Source organism: Scheffersomyces amazonensis, assembly GCF_036850825.1.
Source record: "Scheffersomyces amazonensis strain UFMG-HMD-26.3 chromosome Unknown RJT21scaffold_6, whole genome shotgun sequence".
NCBI lineage: Eukaryota > Fungi > Ascomycota > Pichiomycetes > Serinales > Debaryomycetaceae > Scheffersomyces > Scheffersomyces amazonensis.
This window is the reverse complement of record NW_027042746.1, coordinates 680955-697073: the sequence shown is the minus strand read 5'-3', so window position 1 is coordinate 697073 and position 16119 is coordinate 680955. Positions and strand designations below refer to the sequence as shown.

General features: G+C 28.7%; 8 protein-coding genes across 8 annotated transcripts; 7 read left to right on the top strand and 1 right to left on the bottom strand. All coding sequences in view use genetic code 12, as the record gives it.

The window, feature by feature from the left end:
• The first annotated feature begins 10 nt into the window (after window positions 1-10).
• TRP99 (Trp99p) lies at window positions 11-771 on the top strand. The gene has a single exon (XM_064882384.1). The coding sequence runs from the start codon at window positions 55-57 to the stop codon at window positions 613-615; it is 561 nt and encodes a 186-aa protein (XP_064736841.1). The 5' UTR covers window positions 11-54; the 3' UTR covers window positions 616-771.
• Window positions 772-814: 43 nt separating this feature from the next.
• On the top strand, window positions 815-1562 carry RJT21DRAFT_122398 (uncharacterized protein). Its single transcript, XM_064882383.1, has one exon. It carries the CDS (start codon window positions 820-822, stop codon window positions 1453-1455), a length of 636 nt encoding a protein of 211 aa, XP_064736840.1. The 5' UTR covers window positions 815-819; the 3' UTR covers window positions 1456-1562.
• Window positions 1563-1664: 102 nt separating this feature from the next.
• Window positions 1665-4059, top strand: RJT21DRAFT_122397 (uncharacterized protein). The gene has a single exon (XM_064882382.1). It carries the CDS (start codon window positions 1692-1694, stop codon window positions 3639-3641), a length of 1950 nt encoding a protein of 649 aa, XP_064736839.1. The 5' UTR covers window positions 1665-1691; the 3' UTR covers window positions 3642-4059.
• A 1190-nt stretch (window positions 4060-5249) lies between these two features.
• On the top strand, window positions 5250-8635 carry RJT21DRAFT_122396 (DNA-binding protein). Its single transcript, XM_064882381.1, has one exon. It carries the CDS (start codon window positions 5453-5455, stop codon window positions 8450-8452), a length of 3000 nt encoding a protein of 999 aa, XP_064736838.1. The 5' UTR covers window positions 5250-5452; the 3' UTR covers window positions 8453-8635.
• On the top strand, window positions 8636-10861 carry RJT21DRAFT_141507 (protein kinase). The gene has a single exon (XM_064883395.1). It carries the CDS (start codon window positions 8684-8686, stop codon window positions 10820-10822), a length of 2139 nt encoding a protein of 712 aa, XP_064736837.1. The 5' UTR covers window positions 8636-8683; the 3' UTR covers window positions 10823-10861.
• A 51-nt stretch (window positions 10862-10912) lies between these two features.
• RJT21DRAFT_122394 (non-canonical poly(A) polymerase) lies at window positions 10913-13003 on the top strand. The gene has a single exon (XM_064882380.1). The coding sequence runs from the start codon at window positions 10986-10988 to the stop codon at window positions 12885-12887; it is 1902 nt and encodes a 633-aa protein (XP_064736836.1). The 5' UTR covers window positions 10913-10985; the 3' UTR covers window positions 12888-13003.
• YPT53 (Rab family GTPase) lies at window positions 12998-13811 on the bottom strand (the record flags this gene model as incomplete). Its single annotated transcript, XM_064882909.1, has 1 exon — window positions 12998-13811. The coding sequence occupies exon 1, from the start codon at window positions 13682-13684 to the stop codon at window positions 12998-13000; it is 687 nt and encodes a 228-aa protein (XP_064736835.1). The 5' UTR covers window positions 13685-13811.
• Window positions 13812-14309: 498 nt separating this feature from the next.
• On the top strand, window positions 14310-15833 carry RJT21DRAFT_115716 (uncharacterized protein; the record flags this gene model as incomplete). Its single annotated transcript, XM_064880370.1, has 1 exon — window positions 14310-15833. One exon carries the CDS (start codon window positions 14310-14312, stop codon window positions 15831-15833), a length of 1524 nt encoding a protein of 507 aa, XP_064736834.1.
• Between the last annotated feature and the right edge of the window lie 286 nt (window positions 15834-16119).

Sequence of the window (16119 nt, the reverse complement as noted above, 5' to 3'; positions counted from 1 at the left end):
ATGTGCTTATAGTGTAGAACAGTTTTAAACCATTCAATTGATAGATAGATTATAATGACCATGTTTACTAGAGCTTCAATGAATCTTACTAGAGTCAAAGTTCCAATTACTACTAGATTTTCATTTAGATCAATTAGTATAGGTAGCACGATCCCAGCCGCAACTTTATTTGAGAATTCTCCAGGTAATCCGGTAGATATTGCACAAGAAGTTTCTGAAGGTAAATCAGTTATAATTGGAGTTCCTGGAGCATTTTCTCCAGCTTGTTCAGCTTCTCATATTCCAGGTTATTTAAAGAATTTAAGAGGATTTAATGATAAAGGTTATGATAAATTCTTTATAGTTGCTGTTAATGATGCATTTGTAACAAAAGCTTGGGGTGATAGTTTATTAACTAGTGTTGCTGGTGCTCAAGTTAAATTTTTAGCTGATCCAGCTGGTGAATTCACTAAAGAATTAGATTTAAGTTTTGATGCTACTAAATTCTTTGGTAATGAAAGATCAAAGAGATATGCTTTATTAGTTGAAGATGGTAAGGTTACAAAGACATTTGTTGAACCTGATAATACTTCGGTTGATGTTTCTGAAGCTGCTAAAGTATTAGAAGAAGCCTAAATAAATTCAGTTCAAGAGATGTAGCTAATATGTAATTCCTGCCTTTAGTAGTTCATTAGTTTATGTAGTATTATATATACTTTGACTGTAGTCTTTATGTTTCCCACTATAAATATAAATTTAGTGCTTAGTTATATACATTTTGTTTTAGCACCCATTTGAAATGAAAAATAAAAAATTTAAAAATTTAGATGCGATACCGTAATGATCTATTTACGGGTATATGTTGTCCCACCAATGCTCGGTAGGCTTAAATCAGGATATGGAACTAATATAAGTTCTAGAATCTATAGTATTGGAGCTATTAATATTATAAGAATACGACATTATTCAAGTAGTATACAGGAGGAGTTTAATAAACAAGATATAGAAAAGGCAAGAAAATGGTTAGATAGTGCTACTATAGATTCTATTCCTACAAAAATCTTTGAAATATCATATAGTCGATCATCAGGTCCAGGAGGTCAAAAAGTTAATAAAACTTCATCTAAGGCAACTATATCTCTTGAACCTCATCAATGGCTTAATTCCCAATTTTGTTATTGGATTCCTAAACCTATATTAGCTCAAATAACTAGTAAACCAATACGTTATGAAACAAAAACTGGAGGAATTTTAATTCAAAGTGATACTTCTAGAAATAGAGAAATTAATACAGAAGAATGTTTTAAGAAATTATTAACTGCTATAAAGGAAAGAGCAGAATTTGCTGGAGAAGTTAGTGAAGAAGATATTGAAAAATGGGAACAAATTAAAGAAGAAGTTAATGAGAAGAGATTATACAGTAAGAAGAAATCCAGTGATAAGAAAAAGAACAGATCCAAGAAATTTGATTGGTGAATTAACCTTTACATAATTATAAATAGATATAGGTATAGATATGGATATATAAGTATATATGTGTATATATATTCATCTTGTAAATATAATGTCATATACATAGTTGCAACAATAACGTGCGCAGCCCAATTTCCTCGAGGCACTCCAACACACACTTTGAAAAATAGCTACTGAACCCCATTAACTATATATGGTTAAGGTATTTGTACCTACCTAACAATATAGACTAGTATAGAATGACATCTCACAGTACTCCTATTTCGGAGTCAATGGCACCAATCATTGAATTGATTGACGACATTGTTAGTTCTATACTGTTGTATAATGAAAATTTCATTGATGAAGAAGTTGAATCGAAACACTTTAGTGATTATGATAAAGTTATTAAAAAGACAATAGAAGCAGTGAAAATAGATTATCATATTGATAGTAAAGATCTTAAAGATTTAAAGGAAGAAGAAATCCAATTGGTTGATAAATTCAATGGACTGATTAATGATAATGTAAGATCAAGTTTATTAAGTTCATCATTCTATAATTACTTAGAATCATTATTTGAAAATCAGTTGGATATATTTCAACCTGTACAAGGTGGATCTGATCAGCATGACGTTCATGGTCATAAAATTAGTAGTTTAAATTATAATTTTCTATTAAAATTGGCAGTATTCTTGGATTTACAAATTTATTTAAAGGTAAATTTTTATCCTGAAATCAAACAAATATTTTATAATTGTGTATTAAGAATTCTGCAACTGTTATTTAATATATCCACTGCACAAGTCGATATGTTTTGGTATTATATGGAAAGTAGAATGAAATCTATACTGGAACATATGTTTATTAAAACTTCAGGACCTGATAGAATTGCATTCTTATATATTTGTAATGGATTAACCGATAAATTTATTCAAACCGATTCAAAGGTAAAGAAAAATTCTTTATTAAAAGATACATTTAATGATAAATTTCAATATAGACCTCGAGTATTCATATCTAATTTATTCCTGTTTGAAGATAATACTGGTATGAATAAATTATTTCATCTTGCTGAAAGAAGACCAATTGATATAAAATTTAAACATGCATTTTTAGATGATCTTGTATATTTACATCGTTTATTTAATGATCCATATTATTACCTTAAAAAAACCAATCAAAAGGAATTATTATTTTTAACAGAAAGATTACTTGATGTTTATCATCATCTTATACGAGATATTGATAAATTAAAATCGTCTGATCAATTTGAGATTCATCCACCTAAACTGGAAGAGACTAAGAAATATCTCCGTAATAAATTTAAAAATTTACAATATTATCCAGAAATATATTTAAAGTCTAATTTTGTTAATGAAAGGTATGGTGATGCAGTAAAGCAAGATAAAGAATTTTTTTTAAAATATAGTGAAACACCTAAATTTATTTTAGAATATTTACTAATGATATATTCACTTGCAAGTTTTTATTTTGAACTTACACCTGCAAATAAGAAGGATTTCTTAAATCTGTTGGGGGCACCAACTCCTATCAAACATGTTACAGAAGATGTATGTCCCGATTCAATTAGAGGTAAACTTTATAAGATTAAAAAGGAGGTAGTGAATGAAATTCGTACAGTAGATTTACAATTGGCATTTTTAGTTCAACATCTTGCAATTGGTGATAAAGGATGGATGGGATGGATTCTTTATTCTAAAGATCCAATTACTAAAAAGCCATTTTATGAGGATAGAATGGTAACTCAAGAAGAATTACAATCAACTAAAGAGAAACTTGATAATTATTTACCATTCAAAGAAAAGAAATATTTCAATACATATGTAACTCCACAATTATCAAGAAAAATGAAGACATCTAGAGGTTTAGACAAACTTGAAATTCGTCAAGTTGCTGATCAAATCGATAATGAAACTGATACTGAAACTAAAACTGATACTGAAACTAAAGCTAATGAAGATGAACTGTCTAATCTTTATGCTTGGAAACGGTTCCGCCAGGCTAGATCTTCGCAATGGTTATCGTTTGGAGATTTGGTTACTGTGGAAGTGCTTGGAGGTTCCAATACAAAAACGACTTCTAAGAAGAGGCCCTATTCAGATGATAACGATAACAATGACGATGACGATGACAATACCACCATAGAAAATAGTAATGGTACTTCTGTAAAGAAACAGAAAGTGTAATTGTAAATAGCTGCAAATAAATCGGCTTGCCCTAGAATTTTTTTTTCCCTTGTGTAACAAAACGCGTCTTTTACATTTTTCACAACTAAATTTTTTTTGCAGGTTAATACTGACTCTCATCAAAGCCCTAACCAAATGCTCGTATTCTTTATACTAAGTACTGAGTACCATATAATAATACAGGTTATATATATGGAATTGCACTTATAGATCTAGTATACGATCCCGTTTGTATACTATATAGAAAAAAAAGTAATTATTCATTTCATACTGTAATTGCATGATAAGTTCAAGTTATAACTCCGATCATAATGGCCCGTACTAAGAACGTAGGACTTTCAAGGCCGAGAACTCGTTCAATTAATAAAGCTAATGGAGCTGTATCAGGAAAACGTGACAAGGAGAAGGAGAAAGAGAAAGAGAAAGAGAAAGATAGAGATCGTAATCATAGTCATAATCATAGTCATAACCATAATGGTACACCACCACTTCGAAAATCTAATAGTACTAATAAAGAATTTATAACTCCAACTAAAAGTTTAAAAAGAGTTAATAATAGTGCATCACAAATTAATTCCTCACCTATTAAAAAGATTCGATTATCTCCATTACATAATAACCAATTACAATTATCTTCACCAATACCGTTAAAAAAATCAGTAGCATTTTCTGATGATTTAATATCTGATTTACCAAGTTCTCCAGATAAGTCCACTCCACGAAAATCTATATTAAAATCAGTTAATTATCCAAATGATAATTCAACTATAACTGATCCAAATAATACTCAATTATGGGATAAAATAGATTTAAATCTGAAAAATGGAAGTGGTTATGGACCGTCAAATAGTGAATTTTGGATTCAAGGTACAATAATTCAACTTCCATCAAATTCCCCTCGATTATCTGAACTCATTGATGGATGTATAATAAATTTAAGTGATACTTCATTTAATAAAAGATTTGAAGTATATGCAACATTAAATAATATATTTAAAACCAATCCAATAGATCAATTAAAAAGATTACTAACAAATTCAAACAAAGATACTCATCATATAATTGAATTAAGTTCTATAATAAAAAATGATGTTATAAAATTAGAATCAAAATTATTTGAAAATGAGTCAGATAAAGAGAATACAAATTCTAATACAACTAATAAAAATGATCCATTTAGAATAAGAATTCTTAATCAAGCTCTTAAACTCATATCAAGTATTATGCTAGAACAAGAATTAAATAACTTTATGCCAATTGAAGATGCTAAATGGTATTATTTACATGCCAGTGAAATCCTATTAAAATCAAATGTATCAAAGGCAATTGTTACTCCATATTTGGTCCTTATTAAAGATTGCCGATTTAATTCCAAACGTAAGAAATTATTATTGGATTCAAAAGTATTTGAATCTGTATTATTAAGTCTTATTAATATGAAAAGTTATCCAAGTTCTTCATTAATAACTGAAAGATTTCTTTGTTTTAAAAATTTCGTAATAAATTTCCCCCTAATTATGGCTCAATATGTTCATCATTGGCTTGGAACTCTTATACTTAATGTTTGTAATTTACCTTCAGCATTTTTTACAAAATGTATAGCTGTTGGTACAAATACTTTATTAGAAGTTGCAAAAGCTTATTTACTGAATAGTTCAATTCTGATAGTAGTTGATAAATTATTATCTTCAAGTATTTCTTCAGAAATTAAATCTTTAACTTGTGATGGAAATTTACAAGTTGATAGTCCTAATTTTAATTCCCAAAAATCAACAGCTTTAGAATATATTTTTATTCAATTAGAACAACTTATGAAAGATGGTGAATATAAAGTATCAATGGATATTTGGGTAGCTATAACTATAATGTTAAGTAATAATAAAATTCCATTTTGTAATTGGGAACATTTAACAAAATGGTTAAGAATTCCCAAGATTTGTTTTAATTCAAGAAATATTACTGCACAAATAATTTCATTAAATAGTTGGAAAGCAGTGGTATATAATTTATCTTATAGAGATCTTGAATATGTTAAAGGGGTTATTGAACCAATATTAAGAAATTCAACAACAATTGATGAAAGAAATCAAGCTATAACAAATGTATTAAAATCAAAAACAAGATTAACTACTCATTTATTTAATAGTATTAATGCATGTGATGCACCAGAAGATGTAATTAATGCTTTACATAATTTATTTTTATCAATCCTTTATTCATTTATAAATCCAATGACAAATAATAATAATCAAGGAACAAAATATTTATATATTTATTGGGATAAAATTATTCAACCAATAATTTTAAATTTTTATTTTAAAAAGGATGCTTCAACTCCTTACATGCATGATTTAGGTTTAATGGTATTAAATCGTCTTATGAGATTTAGTAATAATCAATCAAATGAAAGAAAATTTAATGAAGTTAGATGTTTAGCTAATGATCCAGTTACTTTAGCAGAGGTTAATCCTTTACCAAATAGATGGATTTATGCAAGATTTGATAAAGTAGTTCATAGTCTTGCTCTTGTATTTCAACTGAATCATTTAACTATTGAAAAGAAATTTAATTTTCTTCAAAGTTTTTTAAATTATATAAAACCAATTACTAAAAAGGAAATTAGACCTACAAAATCAACTATTACTATGATGGAAAATATTTCTGTTATGTTTTATCAATTATTAAATCCGGATTTATCATTTGAATTAATTAATAAAACTTTAACAGCATTTTTAGATACTTTTGAACCAAGTTTATTATTTAGTAAAGAATCTCGAAATATTACTAGAGATACTTATCTTAAAGTAATTGAAATTTCATTAAATAAATTTACTGATAATCAAATTACTTGTTTATTAAAATTAATGTTTCCAGTAACTCTGGATGGAGCTGATCTAATAATGATATTAGATCTTTCTATAATTCAAGATAAAGAAAAGAATAAAGCTTTAGAAGAATTTCTTGAAGAATTCTTTAATTCAAGAATTGTATCACTGAAACTTTCAGAAGTTGAATCATGTGGAGAAATTTGTACAGTATTACCTATTGGATTTGAAACATTTATTAAAAAAGTTGTACAAGCTGTTGTAACTATAACAAATACTGAAGATTTAAGTAAGGGACTTGAATATTTAAAAGTAAATTCATGGAAATCAGAAAATTATAAATTCTTTCTTAGATTGATGAAGAATGCTCCAAATCCTTTAATTCAAGAATTTGTAGTTGATAGTATTAAATTTAAAATTTCTGATAATAATTCATTTGTTGATTTATTTAAATTCTTAGTGGAAGATAAATTTTATAGTCAATTATCTTGTATTCATCAAGAAATTATTACTAGTGGTTCTAAATTAGAAGGATTTTTATTATTTAATTTCCGAGATATTTTCCTGCAATATTTAACTGATGTTCTGCTTAATCCAACTTTAATTGAAGATTTGGATAATTTATTAGTAGATAATCATAAGAATTTACAAATTAATATTGATATTTTTATTAAAAAGAATATTGGTATTTTACCAAAAGTCAGGAAAAGTTTAGGCTTGGAATTAGGACTTTCTAATGCAGAGGAGATGTCGGCAGAGATGTCGGCAGAGATATCTGAAACTTCTAATGATTCTAAACCTGAAGAAACTCAAGTTGATGAAACTCAAGTTGATACAACTCCTGCTGTGAATATTGAAGAAAGTACTGAAAATGAAGTATCGGAAATCCCATCGGAAAAAGTATTGGAATTAGTTAATCTTGATGAGATTGATGTTTCATCAAGTTCTGAAGCAGTAGTCAGTGGAGAATCAATTGAACTGCATGATTCAAATTCTCATGAAAATCCTGTAACTAATGGATCATTTGATATTCATTCGTTTACCGCAATGTTAAATTCCAAACTTCAAACTGCATCTCCATCAAAGGCTAAAGGAAGGAAACGTAAACAAAAGAAATCGTCTGATGAATCACAATCTCCTAAAGTTTCCAAAAGAGGTAAATCTAAAGTGGAAGTATCTTCTTCAGTTGAGTCTATTGATGAGATTAGTGAATCAGAGAATGATTCCTTATCTCAAACAACTATGGGAAACGATTCTGAAATGGTAGATGATGAGTCGATTTCTAATAATTCTGAAATAGAAACTCACAATACTGACAAACAGACTCAAATTGAGATCCCATTAGAGCAATCAGATAATTCTGAAATTATCGATGATTTTGTGAAACATGAAGATGATATGATTATTGAATCTCAATCTGGAGAAACTGATTCAGGAAGTAGTAGTAATTCTCAATTAGTTACATTTGAATCTCAAAATTTCAAGGGTCATTCTACTTCTAATGAAGGTAATGTCACTGATATTTCCAAAGAGTCAATTTCCGAGTCAATAAGTAGCTCTTCATTATCTTCTTCTGATGGATCCTTAGTTCTTGTGACTAAAGAAATGGTATTATCTACAATTGTAGAGCATGAACCTGCTGATATGCAAGAACCACCAGAAGTTCCTGATATAGTTCCAGAAACTACTGAAGTAATTCCAGAAGTTACTGAAGCAATTGAAGAAACTACCAAAACAATTTCAGAAACTACTGAAGCTATTCCAGAAACCAATGAAGCTATTCCAAATACCATTGAAGCAATTCCAGAAACCAACGACACCCAAGTCAATGAAACACAATCCAATTCATTGCTTAAATCATTAGAAACCGTGTTAAACATTTCGGATGAAGATATCCGAAACTTGGATGCTCAAGACAAATATGACTTAGAAACCAAACTATTACAGCTTATGTTAAGAGTTCGTAATGTAGGCATGAGAAACTAATCCTTTGCTATAATTAAAATAACGCTTTATGTAAAAACTAAACTTTTATAGAAATAACGAAACGAAATTTTCAAAAATTAAAAATCTTTTTTTTGCAACTTGCCGCCCTCACCCCCACAAATTCCAATTGGGAAAATAACATGATTGCTCGAGAAATAATTCAATTACCGTTTTTAACCGATGACTAGCAGGAATTGTACCCACTTATAAAAAGTTATAAGTATAAAGTAAATGTCTATAGTACCTTATAATACCAATAATCAAGTTCTTTATCATGATCCAAATCATGGATTACTTGTGTTACATAATAATCAACAAAATACTATTCAATTATTATCTACGGTAGATTTTAATACACCTGAAACTAATTCATCAAATGGTAATGATAATGAAGAAACTTATTCTCAAGGAGGATTTTCAAATTCCAATAATATTAAATGTCCAAATTGTGGATTTTATTGGGATTATACTACCCAAAATAATCGAGGATCTAATGATAGTAATGATAAATCCAACGCGTTAACTAAAAAATTACCAGCAAGATTTATGCATCATGATTATTTTAAACTCCTTAGTCAACTTCCATATAATAGTGAACAAAATAGGAAACCTCCAAGTTATTCTTTACCAGAAAATATATTTAATCCAGGATATTTTAAAAGATTCTTTAAAAAAGTTCCTCCATATACATTAGGATCAGGAGCTCATGCTCAAGTATTTAAAGTTATTCATATATTAAATGATATAAAATTAGGAACTTATGCAGTAAAAAGAATTACTATAGGGAATAGATTTGAACATTTAGAACAAGTTTTAAATGAAGTACTAATACTTTATGAATTATCAGTTCAAGGAGCTAATGAAAATAATTTAATACGATATAATCATGTTTGGCTTGAATTAGGTGATATTTCTGATCTGTCAACATTTTTCTTTAAGGATGAAATATCTAGTCCTGATATAAATTCAAAAGTTCCTTATGTTTATATATTACAACAATTTTGTGGTGGAGGACAATTAGAAAATTTAATAGTTAAGAATTTTCAACAGGATTTATTTGCAAGTCTTAAAGATAAAGTTCAACAAGAAAGAATGAAACGTCGAGCTTCAAGAGGTAAATTTACTGGAAATCATGAATCATTAAGACCATGGCTTAATAATTTAGAGATTTGGAAGTTTTTCCGAGATGTAGCTAATGGAGTTAATTATCTTCATAATCATGGTATTTTACATCGAGATCTTAAACCTTCTAATTGTTTACTTGATGTTCCTTATACAACTGATTTAATTCAAAAATTAAAATTTTCAAGTGATACAGAACTTGAACATGAATTACATAAATTACCTAAAATTTTAGTTTCAGATTTTGGAGAAGGGAAATTTATTGATAAACAAAGATTAAGAGAAAGAGATTTAAATCTTCCATCTCTTGATAAATCTAATGAAAGACAAGGTAATACAGGTACACTTGAATTTACTGCTCCTGAATTATGGTTCTCGAACTATGATCCAAATACTGAAGATAGTATTAAAACATTTATAAATAATTTTAGTTTTGAAAGTGATATATATTCTTTAGGAATAATTTTATGTTATCTTTGTGTTGGAACATTACCATTCAGTAATTCAATTAAAGATGAAATTGATCCTCAAATAATTAGAGAAAAGATAATGAAATGGTATTTCTCATTAGAGCCAGAACTGTTTCATATTTGGTTTGTTGATGCTTCTAAAACAGCTAGAAATGTACTGGAATTTGATAAATCACTTATAGAATATGAACAACTTATATATTTAATGATTAAAGGTCAAAAATCAGGAGATAATGAAGAATTTAGAAGAATCTCATCTTCTCAAGTTTTAGAAGCATTAGAAGAAATTAAATGGACACAATTCATTAGTGAAGAAATATCAGAGACAACGGCTTTAGATGATTATTCATTACTTACAAAATCTAATAATCCCAATGAAATATATGAGGAAAATAAAGTTAATGATAGTCAAGATCCAAATGATAGTGATGAACTGGAATTGATAGATGATAATGATGTATTAAATTTAATGAAGCAGACTTCTACTAAAACTATACTTAATAAAGAAATAGATTTAAAAAATAGTCATATTGTTTCAAAAGTGGGTTCAACCAGACTTTATATTATTTATTTATTAATAGTTGAGCTTGTATCATATTATTATTGGTCCCTTCATTTATTTTCTTTAAAATTGGTCATTCTTTCATCTCTCCTATTAGACACTTATTGGATACAAGAAAGTATATACAGAAGGAATGTTCTCATTGCTACTTCGGTAGTGACATTATTTCTCATCATATATCTGTTATTCTCCAATCCTATAACTATAAATGATTGAGTTATATAGTAATAATATAAGAATAGTATAGTGGATGACATTTTCCGGCATATAGCTCTCCAACCCATAATGCGACATAAAACCCATCTGCTCTTTGCGACATCTCTACAAGTTTTGCAAGACTCTACTACAGATATAATATATAAGTACAGACCAACCAACTATGGCGTCGAAAAGAAGTAGGCTGGTAACTCCAGCACTTCCAAAGAATAAGAAAAGAAAAGTCGGTTCCAAAAATAAAGAAAAGGAACAAATATTAGTGGCTGAAAATAAATTTGGAGTTCTTCAACATAGAGATGAAGAAGAAGAATCAGCGTCAGATTCAGATTTAATATTTGATTATGATGGGAAGGATGATGAAGAAGGAAATGGTATGGTATTAATTGATTCTGATGATGATGATAATGAACCTGAAGTTATTGCTATATCTAGTGATGACGATAATGAACAAGAACAAACTGAAGATCAAAATCAAAGTAAAGAAGAAGAGACTAATGAGAATAATGATTTAGCTAAAAATGTTGATTTTATAGGATTTGGTTTCAGTTCATCAGAAGATGAAGGTGGCAAAGAAGATAATGAAGAAGAAGATTTTTCAGATGATGGAATTATTAGTGCCGATGAAGGTGTAGATAAATATGCTAGAGCTAAATCTCCTTCATTATATCCATGGATTAAACAACATGATCATTCTAAACAAAGAGAAATAGTAGATTGGTTAACTTTAGAAATGAAAGATTTCGTTAATTATATATCACCATCAAGTGAAGAAATTACTGCCCGTAATAATGTGGTAGGTATGTTAAAATCTCAAATTAGTAATTTTTGGCCTGATACAGAAACTCATGTTTTTGGATCATTTGCAACTGATTTATATTTACCAGGTTCAGATATTGATATGGTTGTTGTTTCAAGAAAAGGAAATGTAGAAAATAGATCAAGTCTTTATCAATTATCATCATTTTTAAGAAATAAAGGTTTAGCAAAGAATATAGAAGTTATAGCAAAGGCTAAAGTACCGATTATTAAATTTGTTGATCCATTAACAAATATTCATATTGATATATCATTTGAAAGAACAAATGGTATAGATGCAGCTAGAAGAATAAGGAAATGGTTAGCAGATACACCTGGTTTAAGAGAAATGGTATTAATTGTAAAACAATTTTTAAGATCAAGAAAATTAAATAATGTTCATGTTGGAGGATTAGGAGGTTATGCAACAATTATTTTATGTTATCATTTCTTAAATTTACATCCAAAAGTTTCAACAAAATCAATATCAATTATGGATAATCTTGGAGCTTTATTAATTGAATTTTTTGAACTTTATGGTAGAAATTTTTCATTTGATAATTTAATAATATCTTTAGATCCAGAAACTGATTTACCAAGATATTTAAAAAAATCAGATTATCCTTATCTAGATACAAGTAAAAATCCATTTTCAATTGTAATTCAAGATCCAGCTGATGAAAATAATAATATTACTAGATCATCATTTAATTTAAGAGATTTAAAGAAAGCTTTTGGAGGTGCATATCAATTATTAGTAGATAAATGTTATAGAATGCATTCTTCAACTTATAAAGAAAGATTAGGACAACTGATATTAGGTGATATAATTAAGTATAAAGGTAAAGAAAGAGATTTTAATGATGATAGACATAAAGTAGCCAATCATGCACTTCTTGATAGTCATCAAAAGGATGATGCTGAAGAATCAGATGGAGCTAATGGAAATGATAAATATTATTTCTCTGATATGACGGTTGAGAGTGAAGATGAAATAAAAATTGAAAAAGTTGAAAAAGTTGCAAAAGTTGAAAAAGTTCAACATACTAAAGAAAGTGCAACTGAAAGTACTGCCAAAGTTGCTAATTATTTAGGAATAGAAGAAACTGTAGAAGATGATGAAGATACTAAAGAGGAAATAGTTGAAGTAACTTCATCAAAGGATGAAAATGAAAATACTCCCTCGGCCGAAGAAATGAAGAAGACAAAATCAAATCTTGATAAAGATGTTCGTCGAGCTTATTGGATGCAAAAAGGTTTGGAATTATAATTATATTAGAATTATAATTATTATTTAAATTGTAACGTAATCACTAATGTACTATATATATATATTATTATACGTGTACATATATACATATATATATATGTAAATATTAATTAACAACATGTATATGAAGAAGTAGATTGGCCATTCATACGAGCATCAAGAATAGATCCAATTTGATTTTCAGTAGTAGTTTTTGACTTTTGTTCATAGTACTCGATAAAAATTTTATCATCAATTCCATCTACAATTTCATCGAATAATTCTGTTAATCCAGTTCCATCAAATGCACTTGTTTGATTATATATAATACCTGTTGAATCAGTAAATTGATTTATTTTAAAAGTAATATCTGATTTTTCTTCATCACTCAACTTCGCAAAAAGATCCAGTTTATTTCCTACTAATCGCACAATTAATTTATCATTTGAATCATTATCACTATTATTACCACTATTATTAATTTCTAATTGTTCTATCCAAAATTTAGCAGTTTTAAAACTATCTTCAAAATTACTTAAATCAACACATACTAATGCAACTTTAGCATTTCTATAATACATTGGCGTTAATGATCTATATCTTTCCTGACCTGCAGTATCCCATATTTCAAACTTTATTCGCCTTTCTGGTTTTAATTGTGAATGATATAATTTAGTAATAAACGCAGCTCCAATAGTATTGGTAGTATTACTATCAAATTTATTAGTAGTAAATCGATGAACTAATGCTGTCTTTCCTACTGATGATTCTCCTAGTAGAACTAACTTCAATGTCGGTACATCTTCATGAGCATTCATGATTATCTTAGTACTTATCTAAAATATGTTAATATTATAGTACTCCCTCCTTAAGCTATTACTATACCACATAATTAAAATGATTAAATAATCAGAAAAAAGTCCATCCAATATTATCGGCACGTGACTTTTTTTTACTCATTGATAAGGTAATATACTTAAACAGTTAAGGCTATTGACTACTTAGTTTGATAAAACCAAAAGGTGTTTCAGCCTTTATCGATTTGTTTGCCGTAATTAATATAAGATAAGGTTTGCTATAAATAAAATAAGACACCGACAATGTTCGAAAATCTGTGCATTACCTACTTCATAATATTTGGTGTATTTCCGTAAAAAGGGGTTTTGCATCCTTTTGCAGAAATGTGTCAAAAAAACTCCTTGAACAAACTTTTCTTACTCTTTTGGGTGTTCGTATAATATAAATCATCATTAAGAAACAAATTAGTCTTATTTATTGATATTAGTCTATTTTGTAAACAAAATACTAAAATAATTGTTTACCGCTGGGTTTTGCATCCTTTTGAAGAAATTTTTCAATATCTATTATAAATCCTCAAGTATATTTTATTGATACTGGTCTATTTTAGACAAAATACTAAATAATTATTTACTGCTGTTAGCCATGTCGTTGAGATTGTCCAGCATTATTAATTTCAAACATGCTAAAGCTGCTTTGAAGAAAATAAAAGGAGATGAAATTTACCCTTTTGAAATTAACAGCGAAGGTATAGAAGATTATAATAATTTGGAGATTCAATTACAAGAATATCTCAAAAATCCAAAAGACAAAGAGATAAAACAACTTTTCACAAGCTTTGGTATAGAAATCTTCGTTAAAGAGGGTAATATTCTGCAAGAGACGGCCTTGTTTATTCTACTTCGACTTCATAACTTCCATTTACTTCAAAAATTCAATTTTCAAACTAATCCTGCAATGTTATACATAGTCGGAAGGTTTGCAGAAGATTTAAAAGGGCATTTTAAAACGCAAGATAGACCTTTGAGGCATTTCTTTTATGGGTACTTTAGTTTCACTCGGAATTTGAGCATGCAGCCTCCAGTTTTAGATACCAATGTGACAACCAGACCCACAGCAAATGTTGCGACTGCGGCCACTTCAATGCCTGCTCCAAGTTCAACAGTCAGAACCTTGCCTCCGATCGTGGAAACAGTGGGACCAGAAACATCATCCGAATTCTTTAGCGAAGACTCTGAATCCACCAGAATAACCCAATCTGATAGAAACAAAGAAAAGAGAAGAAATGAATTGACAAAGATTATAACTTTATTCTATCCGAAAGAAAAGGTTGAGAAATTCATCATACATGATCCTGATAAAATCAAGATTTCAAAATCACAATTGGAAGCTATCCCAGATACACATTTACCCCTGGAATTTGATGTGGACAACAAGTTCGAGATGGATATAGAAGAGGCTGTAGTGAATAATTTATTGAAACCTGTTGTTTCAGTATTTTCATCTCTTTTTCAAGGACTCCAAATTAAACGTCGCAATCCAGTTCTGAAATTAATTTCCAATGTGAATGTTACACTCTTTCCTGACATCCAAATAGAATCAAATGATTTCCGTTTACCTATTGAGATAAAGAAAAGTTCAATATCTACATATATCGATGACTTCTACTCAACATCTTTTAGAGTGGATCATCCTTTAGTACAGCTATTTTCTCAGTGTCTAAAAGATGCCACTGTCACAGGTTCTCCATATGTGATCTTATCCGACTATAACACTTTTATATTGATTGATTTGATGAATCATAAAATTGATGAAGAATTCAAAGGTGATGCTTTCTGTTTTTTGAACAAGGGGGTAAGGTGTTCAATGCAATCTTTCACCGATAATGAGAATGATTCCTTTTCCTTTTATACTAAATTATTTTTGTTCTTTATGAAAGTCAGAGAAACAAAATCTCGACATGACGAGATAATGGAAAGATTTCAAACTCAAGCATTACTTACACCAGCAAGAAATCGCATTATTGCGCGATTCAATCAAGCAATAATTAATCTTAATAACGATTTGATTAGTAGGTATCTGGCATCTCACTACAAAACTACTAAATCTGACTCCGATCTTGTTAATTCAACCGCAAGTGATATAACTGGTGTTAAGAAACTAATGTGAATTGGGGTCCCATACAGCAGATTATTTATAGTGAAGCACGTGACCGATAAGTTCTAGAAAAATTTTGCATCCAAAATTCTGCTATTTTTTAGTTACTTATTTAAAATACGAATTTATATAATAAAAAACTTCTCAAGGTATTTGAGACAATTTGAGAGTCAACCAAAAACCTACATTTGATAAGAAACCGAAAATAAGCGAAATATGCCTTGATTACAGTAATAATTGTGCTGCTTATTTAGTTAGATACGGCATATACTAAACCATTTATCGAGAACAGTATGTG